The sequence below is a fragment of the Motacilla alba genome, chromosome 2 (genome assembly GCF_015832195.1).
Source record: "Motacilla alba alba isolate MOTALB_02 chromosome 2, Motacilla_alba_V1.0_pri, whole genome shotgun sequence".
In the NCBI taxonomy this organism is placed as follows: domain Eukaryota; kingdom Metazoa; phylum Chordata; class Aves; order Passeriformes; family Motacillidae; genus Motacilla; species Motacilla alba.
Genome location: NC_052017.1, coordinates 22994416 through 23007640, shown reverse-complemented (window position 1 = coordinate 23007640; position 13225 = coordinate 22994416). Strand labels below are relative to the sequence as shown.

At 42.2% G+C, this 13225-nt stretch overlaps 2 protein-coding genes across 5 annotated transcripts in view; one reads left to right on the top strand and one right to left on the bottom strand.

Annotated features, from left to right (window-relative positions):
• The first annotated feature begins 644 nt into the window (after positions 1-644).
• LOC119695947 (lanosterol 14-alpha demethylase) lies at positions 645-12093 on the top strand. The gene is made up of 10 exons (XM_038125298.1): positions 645-891; positions 1758-1856; positions 2839-3015; positions 6460-6586; positions 7414-7588; positions 7768-7887; positions 8353-8548; positions 9132-9227; positions 10093-10261; positions 10918-12093. Exons 1-10 carry the CDS (start codon positions 718-720, stop codon positions 11094-11096), a joined length of 1512 nt encoding a protein of 503 aa, XP_037981226.1. The 5' UTR covers positions 645-717; the 3' UTR covers positions 11097-12093.
• A 281-nt stretch (positions 12094-12374) lies between these two features.
• Positions 12375-13225, bottom strand: part of AKAP9 (A-kinase anchoring protein 9) — a 105447-nt gene continuing 104596 nt past the window's right edge. For all 4 annotated transcript variants that reach the window (XM_038125172.1, XM_038125179.1, XM_038125188.1 and 1 more), the window contains one exon: positions 12375-12995. In XM_038125172.1, coding sequence (XP_037981100.1) covers positions 12952-12995 — 44 coding nt within the window. In that variant the 3' untranslated portion in view covers positions 12375-12951. The remainder of the gene's footprint in view (positions 12996-13225) is intronic.

Here is a 13225-nt window from a genome sequence, read left to right as displayed (position 1 = left end):
CTAGTATTCCCTAGTATTCGCTAGTATTAAACTTTAGAAGCTGACTGGACTCACTGGATGAACAAATACTGCCTTAAAAAGACCGACCCAAAGCAGAATTTTCGGCAATGCATTAAGATACATTCCCGTTGAATTGAAAAATTGTGTGCGGACAACAAGCTGACCTCGGCTGTGATGAGCTCTCTGTTTCCAAATGCAGCTTTGTGCGCTATTTGATCTTAAACCCTTAGATCTCAGTGGAAACTGATTTCAAAAACATTACGCGGATTTTCTGACATTAAACATTTGGCGCAGCCGGAATTAAACACAAATAAGCCGCCCTCGTTCTCCGGGCGCTGTGCAGCCTTACAAACCAGCGCCCTGGGCCGTCAGCGGGGGCGCCGGCAGTGATGCTCGAGGCACGGCTCACCGTCACAAGCTCGTTTCCCGGAGGAGAACCGCGCTCTCCGGGTGTTCGAGGACACCCGGCGCGTCACGCACCGGGGCGCCGCGGGGCCGAGCCCTGAGGCGGCCGGGCCGGGCCACGCCCCCGCGCGCCGCCCGCCAATGGCGCGCGCCGCAGCCCGGCCGATGGCTCACCCCGCGCGGCGCGGCCGCGGGTTGGCTGCGGCGCCGGCCGGCGTCACATGGGCAGAGATCAGCCCAGCGCGCGCCGCCGCCGCGCGGCTCGGACCAGCCCGGCCCACCGGCCCGCCCCGCCCCGCGGAGCCACGGCGGATGGCGGCGGGCGCCGGGACGATGCTGAACCTCATGGAGGTCGGCGGGTCTTTGCTGGAGCGGGTGGCCGTCGGCAACCCCCTCTCCCTGGTGCTGGCCGCCTCCGCCTTCGCGCTCAGCCTCGGCTACCTGTTCCAGCTCGGCTACCGGCGACACCTCGGCTCCGACCAGAAGGTGAGCGCTGCGGGCGGCGGCCGCAGCGGGGACGGTGCCCGCGGGCCGGGGGAGCCGGGCGGCCGCTGCAGGGCGCGGGCCCGGGGAGCAGCCTCGGGACAGCCCTCGGAGCTGGGGGAAGCGGCGCTGGAGCCCCGGCGTGGGGGGCGGGCTCCGGCGTTTCCAGCAGCCTCGCCGTGGCCGGCCTCTGGGGCAGCCGGCCGGCTTCGCCCTCGGCGCGCTGGTCGGTACCGCGGGGATGGAGGCGCTGGCGGCTGGCGGAGCCCAAGGGCGTTCCCGGCACTGTTTCATCGATGGAATCTAAGAGAAGGTGCCCGCTAACGCATGAAGCACGGTGCTAACCTGAAGGTGCTTTTGAGGGGCTGTTTAACAAATCCTCCAGCACCGTTTCGTTTCTAGCTGCCTTCTTTTCAATTGCAGTATCTTTGTGCTTCACATTCAGAGGCAGCACAGGAAGGATCTTAATCATATTAACTTTATTTTAACCTTTGCTGCTTTTAAATATAGCTCTATCTAAACAACTGAATATTTTTTTAAAGTTGGCCTATTCACAAAAAAGTTTAAACAAATATATAAAAAACTTCCTCTGTGGTTAGTTTTTATGTAAATGGACGTGATTTTATTACTTTTGGGTGCTGGCACATGGCAGAAAAGTGGTCAGAGCACCAAGCCTGGCAGAGTTCAAGAAGCATTTGGACAACTCTGTCAGGCATATTGCTGTCACCCTTGCGGATGGTCCTGTGCAGGGCCAGGTGTTGGACTTCGATCCTTGTGGGTCCCTTCCAGCTCAGGATATTCTATTAGTTTATGAGTCTGTGATAATCTCTGAAGAAAATTAAGTGTTTGTTTTTCTCTTTCCTCTACAGAACTACCCACCTTTTATTTCATCAGGCATCCCTTTCCTTGGTCATGCAATTGCATTTGGAAAAAGTCCCATTGAATTTTTGGAAAATGCTTATGACAAGGTACGTTTTCCCACATGGTTGGCTGAGCATATACAAAAATATTTTTGTGTATCTATTAAGTTCTCTGTCTGGGGCCTGTTTAAAATCAGTTCATTCTCATTTACCTCCTCAAATATGAAATGGAGTGTGCACAATAGGCTCTGTGATCTTCAGATCTCTTTAAATAGCTGTAGTGTTTTCTGAGCTCTCGTGACTCACGTCACAAATATGCTTGTACCTTTGGGTAATACTCATAGCTGAATCACAAGTTAATTAAAAAGTCATTTGCATGAAATTATTTCTTACTGTAATTGGTAACATTTACTCACATTCTTTACCATTCTATGACCAGGTTGGAATGTAGCTGACCACCTCTGTGGGCAACTTGATGAATTTTAAGGCCTCTCTGATGTTAAAAGTGCTGGTGTATAAAACCTCAGTAGTTTTTAACAGCCTAGAAGGAATTAACTAAATCAGTAGAGCCTTAATTTCAATTAAATTAAATTTATCAAGCTGTTTCGCATTGTCTAAAACTAGAGTTATAAGCTTAAACCTTAGCTTGGTTAGCTTAGAGAAAGCCAAACCTGGTGCATGAAGGTCTGCTGGAGATGACTTTTAAACTTCAGAATCATATTTGCCCCTAACTATCTATGCATAACTCCACAAATCCATAATTTTTCAAGACAGTGTTTGTAGATTACTGGGGTCAATATATGCTGCAGTATCTCTGCTAGTTATTTTAGTGTGACTGATCTTTTATTAATGTTTTCTAAAATAAATGGTTTTAAGATGTGCACGCTCACATATGTTCATTATAACATTAGATATCACTAGTATTTACATAGAGAATGAATTTAAATGTGGTTTAAAATATATTTATCTTTATTAAATGTCTGGATACTTCTTAAGAGAAAAAGTAATTATGAAAGATTGAATGGGATAGGGATTTAATGATTTTTGTTCGTATTTCAAAGAAATTTTTTTTGTTTATTCTTTCTTGTAGTATGGGCCTGTGTTCAGTTTCACTATGGTTGGCAAGACATTCACATACTTACTGGGTAGTGATGCTGCTGCTCTGCTCTTCAATAGTAAAAACGAAGATCTGAACGCAGAGGATGTGTACTCCCGGCTGACCACGCCGGTCTTTGGCAGGGGAGTTGCCTATGACGTCCCGAATGCGGTTTGTATTTTCAATTCCACACCAGTAGGAAAGCAGAGCAGTTTCAATGCTGAGTAGGCAGCCCTGAGCTCTTGGCTCTGTGTGATGGGGTTGTGTTCATATGATCTGTGGCATATTGCAGTAGTCTCATCTGGATAATCTGGTATGTTCAGGTTGCTTTGTTTACCACCTGGCCATTTGTCACTCTGGATGTTATCTTTTGTTTTTGACACCATCTAATCTCACCACAGAGGAAAAACTAGCGAGTCACTTTTTTTCTTCCCTTGCAGCATGCCACTGCCTGCAGCTCACTTCTTCCTTCCAAGCAACTTCAGGTCTTTCTTCTGAGAAAGCCCTAAGAGTGGTGACTTTAGATTTGGCATGGCATAAATATGGACATGGGAGTAATAATTCAACAGTTTGAATCACAAGGTTTTGCTCAGACAGAAATCATTCTGTGTATGTCTGCAGAATACAGTCTGCATGGGAGCACGGGGGCTGTGTCATGTGGCATTGTATCTGAGCTAAGCATTGGCTGCTTTCCTGTTTGTGAGGGTGGCCTGTCACGCCAGACTCTCGAACTGCAGAAGCCAACTTTTCTGTGGCCCCACTTGCTCCACTGGCACTCTGTGTTCAGTGCATGTTGTATAGCAGAGTAGTTGGGTGGCAGAAAGAGCACTGTGATATACTTTATTTTTGGATCTTCCGTTCTGGCCTCATTTTGTTAGGATGAAGTCCAGTCATTTGACTAGTTTCTGTGACCCATCAATTAATCAATTCCTCCTTAGCATGCCTGTTCATTCATCCCTGCCTACTTGCTGTGATTGTTGCCCTATTAATGATGTGGCTTAGGGGCAGTAATCACTATTCTCTTTGCCTCCATGCTGGCATTTTGCCGTGATCCACAGAATAAGCATGTTGTCCTTACCCTGTTCTTTTGGAAATCTCACACACAGCTAACTACCTACAACTTGCTACTTTCTAAGTAGATAAAGGAGAACTTGGTTGTCTCCTCCATTGTCAGAAGTACTAAATTGTGGATGCAGTTTGGGGGGAATTGGTTGGTTGGGTGGTAGGTTCTTAGCCACTTGATGGATTTGTGTCGTTCCTCATCCCTATGAGAACCAGCAGGACTGCAGCCTGGATAACAAAGAGGAGGTCATTTCTTGTGTCCTAGGAGATCTCTTCCATGAGTGGGGCTATTCTAACAGACTTGTTTCTACCAGTTCACATAGTCAGAGGTCTTCCTCAAAAAGTCGGGGATGGAGTTGTGAATCACTTTTGCAGCTGCTGGAGTGTGGAGGATGCATGATTCTCTGCAGTACATCTCATGTACTTCTTCTCTGGTATTATACTTGTTTCAGAAGAGTATCTGTGAATCAGGCTGCTAAGATGGCCAGATTTTCACTGTGTTGTGCTTGTTTTGTGCATTCTGACTGTCATGGGATGTCTGCTTGAAACTTAAAGGTCGTGGTTTGTCCTTAATTCTGTGAAAGTTTACCCACTTGTTACAGATGGTTTGACTTCTGCTTTCATGCTCTTCAGTTTGTGGATGGATTTGAATATCTGTCTTCATGCAAGAGCTAGTTCTTTGATGTGATCTAATCCCGTCCATCAGTTTTATAGAATTTTCTGTAAGCTCCTTGGAAATGGGCATTTCTTACCACCATGTACTTCAGGCACATAGGGACGATAAGGCCTACCTCATTGGCCCACCATATAAAGCTTTTTGTTGCTTTTTTCTGAAATAAGGCATTTTTCTACAGTCACCCTAGGTTTTCTTTTTCCCTAGAGTGCGCTTGAGTTCTGCTTTAGTCAAGAGATGAACCATATTACTCAGTAAACCTTGGGTATCTGTGAATGTCTGCTTAATTCATACCTTTGATACCAGAAGGACTTCTTTCCTATTATCTCTGCAGATTCAAGATCCTCAGAAAAATCATTTTTCTCCACAAAAATTACTTTTTTTCCACAGCAAGGAAATGCAGGGAGTATGCTATTGATCTTTAAATTATCTCTGACACTGATTATCTCTAGTTTCCCTCTATGAAGCTAGAGAGGTAGCACAGCCAGTTGTGGCCCGAATGCATTCTGCTAGAGGTAAGCTGTTTTGCTTTTTTTCTTGCACAGTGTCACCACCACGATTTCATTTCAGACATCTAAGAGGAAGGCATATAGAGAGCCATGGAAAATTTCGTTGGCATTCTACAATTGATGGGTCATTCTGAAGTTTCTTTTGAGACCCACCTTTCTCTGCTTAAGCTGCTAGCTGTCTATTAATTCTGTGACTTTAAGTCATGTGTTTGGAAGAACCTTATTCTTCAAAATTGGTAACTTGCTTACTTACCAGGGATTCTGGTAGTTGTTAATATCCATAGTCAATATATGAACTCACATTCACTCTCTTCTCCCTCCAAACCTCTTGCAGGTACATTTTTGTTGAGAGGAGCTGAAATTGCAGAGGATGTGTTCACTCCTATGGGCTATTCCTGTCTCCATCAAGCTGGAGACTGGCTAGCATGCTGCAAGGGAAAATGTGCCTGTCTCTTTGCTCTGTGGCATGTGTGCCCTCTGACAGACTGCTGGGGTTCTCACTGCATTCTCAAAACAGAAGCTTCTAGGAAGTAGCTTTTCTCTTAATGCCTTTTGTTCTGTATCGTTCCTTGGTGGGAAGACAGTTTTTGGTGTATTACTCATGGTACAGTGCAGAGCTATGAGGCAGATGCCTCATTCATAATTGGGGCTTCAAAATCAAATAAATAATTTTCTGAGTCAGTGTCCTGTCAATGACATTGAATGGTTCTCATCTAATGAAGAGCTTTTCACCAGTAGATTTGTTAGCTGTGAATCTGTACATAGAAAAAGAGGAAGAGGTGAGAAGGTTGGGAAACTCACTATTTTCCTAGGAAGCAGTTTGCCTCCTGCTTCTGTGTCTGACTTCCTGGGCAGTGAGATCAGAGGGCTCTGTAAAAGAAAGGATCAGGACCCTAAGTTCAGGGTCCTTCTGCCTGAGAGAACACAGGCGAGGGAAAGAAAGTGAGGAGGCCACATATCGGGGGACACAGGCTAAATCCAGACTTGGCAAAGATGGGGCTGGTTATGTTTGTGATTATATATCTGAAGGGCACTTCGTAGTTCAACTTTGCATACATCTTGTATCTTCAGGGATAAAGCTTAATTAAGATACTAAAATAATTTTGTTGTTTGGTACTGCAAAAGAGAGAATTGCAGCTCCTTTGAGCTATTACTTTACTTGAATGTTTCTGAACCATTGCTTGAAAGACACAGAAGTGAAAAACAGAGTATTGTCTATCAGTAAAAACTGAGTATCTGCTGTACCCTGCAGTCCTAATCATAATCCCTATTTACTTTTGGATGTTCTTAGGGTAGGAATTCTAATAAGTTTTAATCACATTATTATGATGATCCTTGTACTGATTGCTTATTCTGTCTTGGTTCTTTTAGATATTTTTGGAACAGAAGAAGATGCTCAAAACTGGGCTAAACATTGCCCAGTTTAGACAGCATGTATCTGTGATTGAAGAAGAAACAAAGGAGTATTTCAAAGCATGGGGAGAATGTGGAGAGAAAAGTAAGCAGAATCAAATGCTTTTTTCCTCCAGTTTTCTGGGAAGTACTTAAGGCCAATGCAGTATATTTTTGTAAAAGATGTACTGCAATGTAAAAGAAATTAAAAATTACGTTGGTAAAAGTGTAATGAGTATCAGAAGAAAGAAAATACAGATTTTTAAAAATCAAATGTAAGACTATTGGAGAATAAAGCTGCTCAGAAAATTACTGAAAGGAATGAAGGACTAGCTTAGTTTTGCTTTCCTAGTCAGCTCACAGTGCACCTGTTTTGCTCATTTTGGATGGTATCAGTCAGTTCTGTGTAAACACTTCCTAGTCCCTGGGAAAAGCTGCAACTCAGACTTCCTAGAGAGCCTGTGTCCATCATTGTTGCAAGCTCACAGTTGCATAACAGTGTCCAATATTATTTAAACATACATAGTTATATTTAAATGCATTAAAATTATGTAATAATGTCACATTTTAATATATTGAATTGTTTTGAATGTATATGATTTATATGTAAACACAGTTAATAATATGGTAATATATAAATTGATATTTAAGTGTCTAAGGACTGCTATATAAAAATAATTCAGTGGGCAGCAAAATTACCTGGTTTCCTATGGATTTGGATTTCCGGGTTAAATCTTTGTATGACTTTACTTATATTTATTAAGGATTGAGCTTGTGATGCATGGTTTGCTTTGGAAGAATTACTAACTCTGCTAGAAAAATTTCTAGAAAGAAATACCTTAGAAAAAAGGTATCCATGATCTAATGAAAGAGTTGTTGAAAGAGACATCTGATCAGCCACGTTTCAGTAATGTTTTTCAAACTCTTCCTCAGACCTGTTTGAAGCCCTTTCAGAACTGATCATTTTGACAGCAAGTCATTGCTTGCATGGGAAGGAGATCCGAGGCTTGCTGGATGAGAAGGTGGCTCAGCTGTATGCCGACCTGGATGGGGGTTTCACTCACGCTGCCTGGCTGCTGCCAGGCTGGCTGCCTCTGCCGAGCTTCAGGTACCAGCACTAACAGAGGAAGCAACTTAAGCATTTTATCTAAACATCATTGTTGTTTGGATTGCCCCCCATCCCCACCACTTCTTCTTTGTAAGCTATTCTAGACATCCCAATAAATGCTCATAAGCATTTTGTGTTACGTTGTTTAAAGTTGCTAATGGAAGTGTTTTGAATTGCAGACGACGAGATCGCGCACACAGAGAAATAAAGAATATTTTCTACAAGGTTATCCAGAAACGTCGGAAGTCTGAGAAAAAGGAGGATGACATGCTCCAAACTCTACTTGATGCTTCATACAAGTAAGCCAGGAGTTTAAATATTTGTTTGAAGATTTACTTTAGCTTTGAGCTCTTTAGTTAGAACTATCTACTACAACCCAAGAAACACTCCCGCATGTTCTGAATTGGTTTTGTTGCATGCAATTTGTCCTAGTTGTATTCTTAAACCAGGTTTAAAACTTCAGTTGTCAATGGTTATTCAGATTCCTGAGATTTTCATTGGTGGTCATGAGGTGACTGAGGTCGCGTCCTTTCTCTTTGCTGCCTGTTGAGGAATGATTTTCTTTAAGGTTCCTGGAGAGTCTCTCTCCCTCTGTTCTCCCTTCTCCCTGCCCTTAGATCTTTGGCCTCTTTGTTTAGGCTAGGCAATAAAGAGTAGGAGTAAGGAGTTCATTGGAAGAAATTGTAGATGCTGCTGTATAAATAGCAATGCTGAATAGTGAAACATGACCAAATGAACCTCCGGCGTGGTTCCGTTCGATGCAGGGACGGGCGTGCGCTGACGGACGATGAAATTGCGGGGATGCTGATCGGGCTGCTGCTGGCAGGGCAGCACACGTCCTCCACCACCAGCGCCTGGCTCGGCTTCTTCCTCGCCAGGGACAGAGCCCTACAGGAGCAGTGCTATGCCGAACAGAAAGCAGTGTGCGGGGAGGACTTGCCACCCTTAACTTACGACCAGGTTTGTTTGTAAGCTACATTAGTCCTGAGAGGTATTTTAATACTTTTAGATGCTTATTTAAAAAAAATTAAAAGCTCATTGGACCTGAAATACAGTCACATGCTTTTGTGTTAAAATAATAACTGGCACAGTCATTCTCCGATAATGCTGTTTGCCAGCACATTTCCTCTTCTCTTCCTGTCCAAGTAAATTTTCAGCTTGATACTGTTTTTTTAATCAGTGTTCATTAGGGACATTGCAGTTCCTATGTTTATTAAATAAATGACAGTTCTGTAGAACACCCTCATATTTTCACTGAGGAAAGCAATGCAGTGTGACCTTGTTCTTCAATTAGGCAACAGAAAATACTTCAGACACAAATCACTAAGACAGTAGTTGTATTTGATTGCACTGGTCAGTGATTTTTTTCCTTCTTAATTGAATCAAATGGAAAAGAAATAATCAGTGTAGCTAATGAAGTACATGTAAATGTCAGCTGCTTACTCTTCACTATTTTATGTTTTTAAATGGTATAAAATAGCATTTTGTTTGTATTGAATAAACTTGGCTATATTTTGGTACATCATTTTCTCTCTATTTTCAGCTCAAGGATCTCAGTTTGCTGGATCGCTGTCTAAAAGAAACTTTAAGGCTTAGACCTCCTATAATGACCATGATGAGAATGGCCAGAACTCCTCAGGTGAGGACACTTTTTGGAGCTAATTTCACTGCAGCCGCACAGGCCAGGTCAGAGGTATCTCAGCTGGCAGAAGGAAACACAAGTGAGCTGTGTTTGCTGGCAGAGAACAAAGCTGATGGTATTCTGGGGGGCATTGAGTTAAGAAAGCAATTAATACCTTGAACTTGGTATTTTTTACCTTCATGTGGAATTGTGTCCAGTTTCAGACCCCTGCAGCCCCCAGCAAGCAAGAGACTGATGAAGTGAAACAAGCAGAGGGCCGTGTGGCTGGGAGGGGGCTGCAGCACTGATGGTGAGAGGCTGAGGAAACAGGGATTGTTCCACCTGGAGAAGAGCAGCTCTGGGATCTAGCAACAGCCATGTGCAGTTTTCTTCAGCAAAACTGACCCTTTTTTGTAGTTCCCAGTCTTATTGAGCTTAGATTGGTACCACCATTATTTTGTTTACCAGGTACTTTTAATTGCTGTAATAGAAAAATTGGGCATGCATTTAATACAAGCTAGGTAAATCTAAAAGAAAACTTGCTGTTTGTACAAGTACGGTACCATGTCAAAAATATTTTTTTAACTATGCCCCTTCAATATCAAAGGCTTTCAATAAATTTTAATTTCATTCTTTCTTTTTTTTTTAAACCTCCTTCTGTAGAATTGTCAGTCTTACTGAAATAGCTTGGAAGGTTCCTGCAACTATTTCAGCACTGTGTCCTGTTCAAGTGTGAGAGGAAGTGTTAGGTTGCAGTAATTTTAAATGCACTTGGCCAAAAACTCTTGAAATTTAACGCCTCATGATGCAACACTTGAGGTAACATTTTAAGAAGAAAAATAGAGACATTTTGTCATGTGGGTTCTTGTCTCTTCTCTTGCAGACTGTTGCTGGATACAATATTCCCCCCGGCCATCAAGTGTGTGTATCTCCCACTGTTAATCACAGACTCAGAGACTCCTGGAATGATGCTCTGGACTTCAAGCCTGACAGATACCTCCAAGATAACCCAGCAGCTGGAGAGAAGTTTACTTACATTCCATTTGGTGCTGGTGAGTAACAGAATGCAGCACCTTGTGTGAGGTTGTGCTGAGGTGGCTCACACCAGCCATCTCCTACAGCACCTCTCCACACTGCAGCATCTGAGGTTAGATTCTTTTTCTGTTTCTGCCTGAAAGTTTTCTTACTGTGAAGGTGCTGTTAAAAGAATAAAGTTAATAGTTTTGCATTAGTCATAGCTGTATGTATCCCTCTCAGCAGTTGCCAAAACACCTTCAGGTTAGCATGAGTGATGCTTGACTCACATCTTTTCAAGTCAAGGACAAACCTGGTAACACAAGTTCAGTTGAAGGCAGAGAAAAAGTCTGCAGAGTCCCAACTTTCAGAACAGTTTGCAAATATTGCTGCGATGGAGTTAGAGCTGATCTCATTTCTGTGTTGCAAATGCTTCTTTCCTGATACATAAATAATTGCTTTCTAGTGGGGATAGAACAGCACAATCTCATTCCACTTACTCATCTGTTTTATGCAGTGACAACTTGGAAAAATAAGACTTGGGTGGAATTATAGAATGCGGTATGTGAAACATCAGAGCCTCAGATTTTTGAGAAAGGTGCCACTACTGTCTGCATAAAACTTCTGAACTTTTCTGGTTGTCAAAGGCAATCCAATAAAATATTCTAACTGTATTTTATGGCTTTCGTTTTAGGCCGTCATCGCTGCATTGGAGAAAACTTCGCTTATGTTCAAATTAAGACTATTTGGTCTACTTTGCTTCGTTTGTATGAATTTGACCTCATCAATGACTATTTTCCAACTATAAATTATACAACAATGATACACACACCTAACAACCCTGTTATCAGATACAAGAGGCGGTCACTGTAAACTCTGGCGCTAAAACCTTACTTTTTAAAGTTGTGTGAACTAACAGACTTCTGAATAAAATTGTGACAGAATTAAGTCAGATGGAAGCTGATGAATCTACTGTTAGAAAAGCAACAGTAATCTACCAAATGCAGAAGTTTTGCATCTGTTTTGTTTGCCCACACTGTTTACTGCTGCTGTGTATAATTGCTTGTTCTATAATTTTCTCATTGCATTTTTAAAGCAAAAGTGTCTTTTCTATTGATGTAACACTTTTAAGGTGCATGCCAGATCCTCCTAATGAAGAAAAAAGTAATTTCTACAAGTGGAACTCTTTCCTTTTGAAAAATAATTGAAGGTTACTTTCCCCAGATAACCAAGGGGCAAGGCTGCCTACCTTGCCCCTGTACCCAATTTCAGCAAACCCATTTGGGAACAGGCACCACAGGGGACTGTACTTGGTGGTGCCCTTCCTTTGGCATTTATGATCCTGTTCCAAGCGAGTGATGGTCTTGGCTGATTCAAGAAAATGTTACTGTACAGCTAAGTGGTAGGCAGAGTTCAAAGTGTTCACAGGTAAGTCATTTCAAGAATGAGCCATTTAACTGTCTAACTTGAAGTAGCTGTAAATTGCTTATGTTCAGAAAGCAACAAGTAATTCTCTAAAAAAAATTTGAAAGTGGTGATCTCTGGAAGCTTGATGTTAAATGTAAGAGTAACAATATGAAGATACCAACAACATGAATTATGTAAATAACATGTTTGTGTGTAAAAAGGTGAAATAGCTGAATATTGTCTGGGTTTGTACTGACTCATGCAGGATTGTTAAATGGTGTTTGGTTCAAGAGTGCTTATGATAAATGGTAATGAGCTCTGGCTCATGGGAATTTTGAATTAAATTTGTAAACAAACCTCTTGGGGAAGTTTTCCATGCTCAACTATGTGCTTCTTTTTGAAAAGGCTTCATCAGTAAATTTGTATCTGTCTTGGAGCAGGCAGTGCCTCTTTCAGCTCCATGTAACCAGGATTTTGTCTTGTCCTTCCTGGTCTAAATTCAGTGTAACTGTTCTAAAACCTTGTGTTTGTGTCAGTCATGGCAGGTGAGGGAACACAGGCTCTTCCCTCCCAGCCCTGTCAGATGTGACCAGGGTCTGCAGAAGCTAGGCTTGTCCCTGTCCCTCTCTCTGATAGCAGCACTTTGGAATCTGTAAAAAGTCCAACTGCAGTCACTACAAGCAGGAGGAATTCAGGCAGGAGCAACCTGTTCCATGTGAATAAGGGAGCAGTTTTTGAACACAGTTAGAAGCATGAAGTCATGTTTATTTCAGTACTTTGACAAAATACCCATAAAATTCAAAACTTCTACCATTACAAAAATAGGTCTCTACAAGTGATATTCTGTCTGCACTGCCAGTAGCAAATATTACGAGAGTCAATGTAACTTCAGTAGCCTTGCCAGAAAAAGTGCAAGTAAACTTTGCTGAATGTAGCTCAATTTAATTAATACACAAGTTTCATCTTCGCACCCTTTTGATAAATACACACTTCATAAGTTAATCATTTAAATTAGCATTCCACAAATATACATGTAATTTAATAGGGGTGGGGTTTGTTCTGGGTTTGGGGGGATTTTCTGGGGGAGGGTCTGTTTGGGGATTTTTTTTGCTCAGATTTTTTTTCCCATAAATGCAAAGTGCCTACATCCATAAATCCCAGTCTCTGTGGGTGTGCCAGGATGGAACTGTATACAATCGTACAGCTGTGTTCATATTGGTCCCACAATATACACATTATACAAAAGCACAGAAAAAGCACAGATTTACAGAAGGCAATCTGTTAGCATCACTGCCAGTGATGGAGATGTTGAAGGGTATTATTATCTTCTTATGCCCATGTGTAACTGAGTGTATGAAGTCGAACCTGTAAGATGGAGAAGAATGTCATCAGGATTACCTAGAACAAGCATGTACATTCAGCTGAATAAACATGAAAGATTTTACAAGGGAAATCATAGAATAGGGACTTTTATAGATTAAATCTTTTAGGAACCAAACTTTCCCAAATGATGGGGAAGACAAACACAATAACTTCAAAACTCAGGTTTGATAAGTTTCATCCCATTGTTCTGGCAATTTTCTTATATATTCCTC

What these genes read in the sequence shown, in the direction of transcription:
- LOC119695947 (XM_038125298.1), top strand. Translation starts at nt 718, where the DNA reads ATGGCGGCGGGCGCCGGGACGATGCTGAACCTCATGGAGGTCGGCGGG. An exon ending in TGGAAAATGCTTATGACAAG is followed by an intron (nt 1,857 to 2,838) that starts GTACGTTTTCCC and finishes TCTTTCTTGTAG; the next exon opens with TATGGGCCTGTGTTCAGTTT. An exon ending in CTACTTGATGCTTCATACAA is followed by an intron (nt 7,888 to 8,352) that starts GTAAGCCAGGAG and finishes CGTTCGATGCAG; the next exon opens with GGACGGGCGTGCGCTGACGG.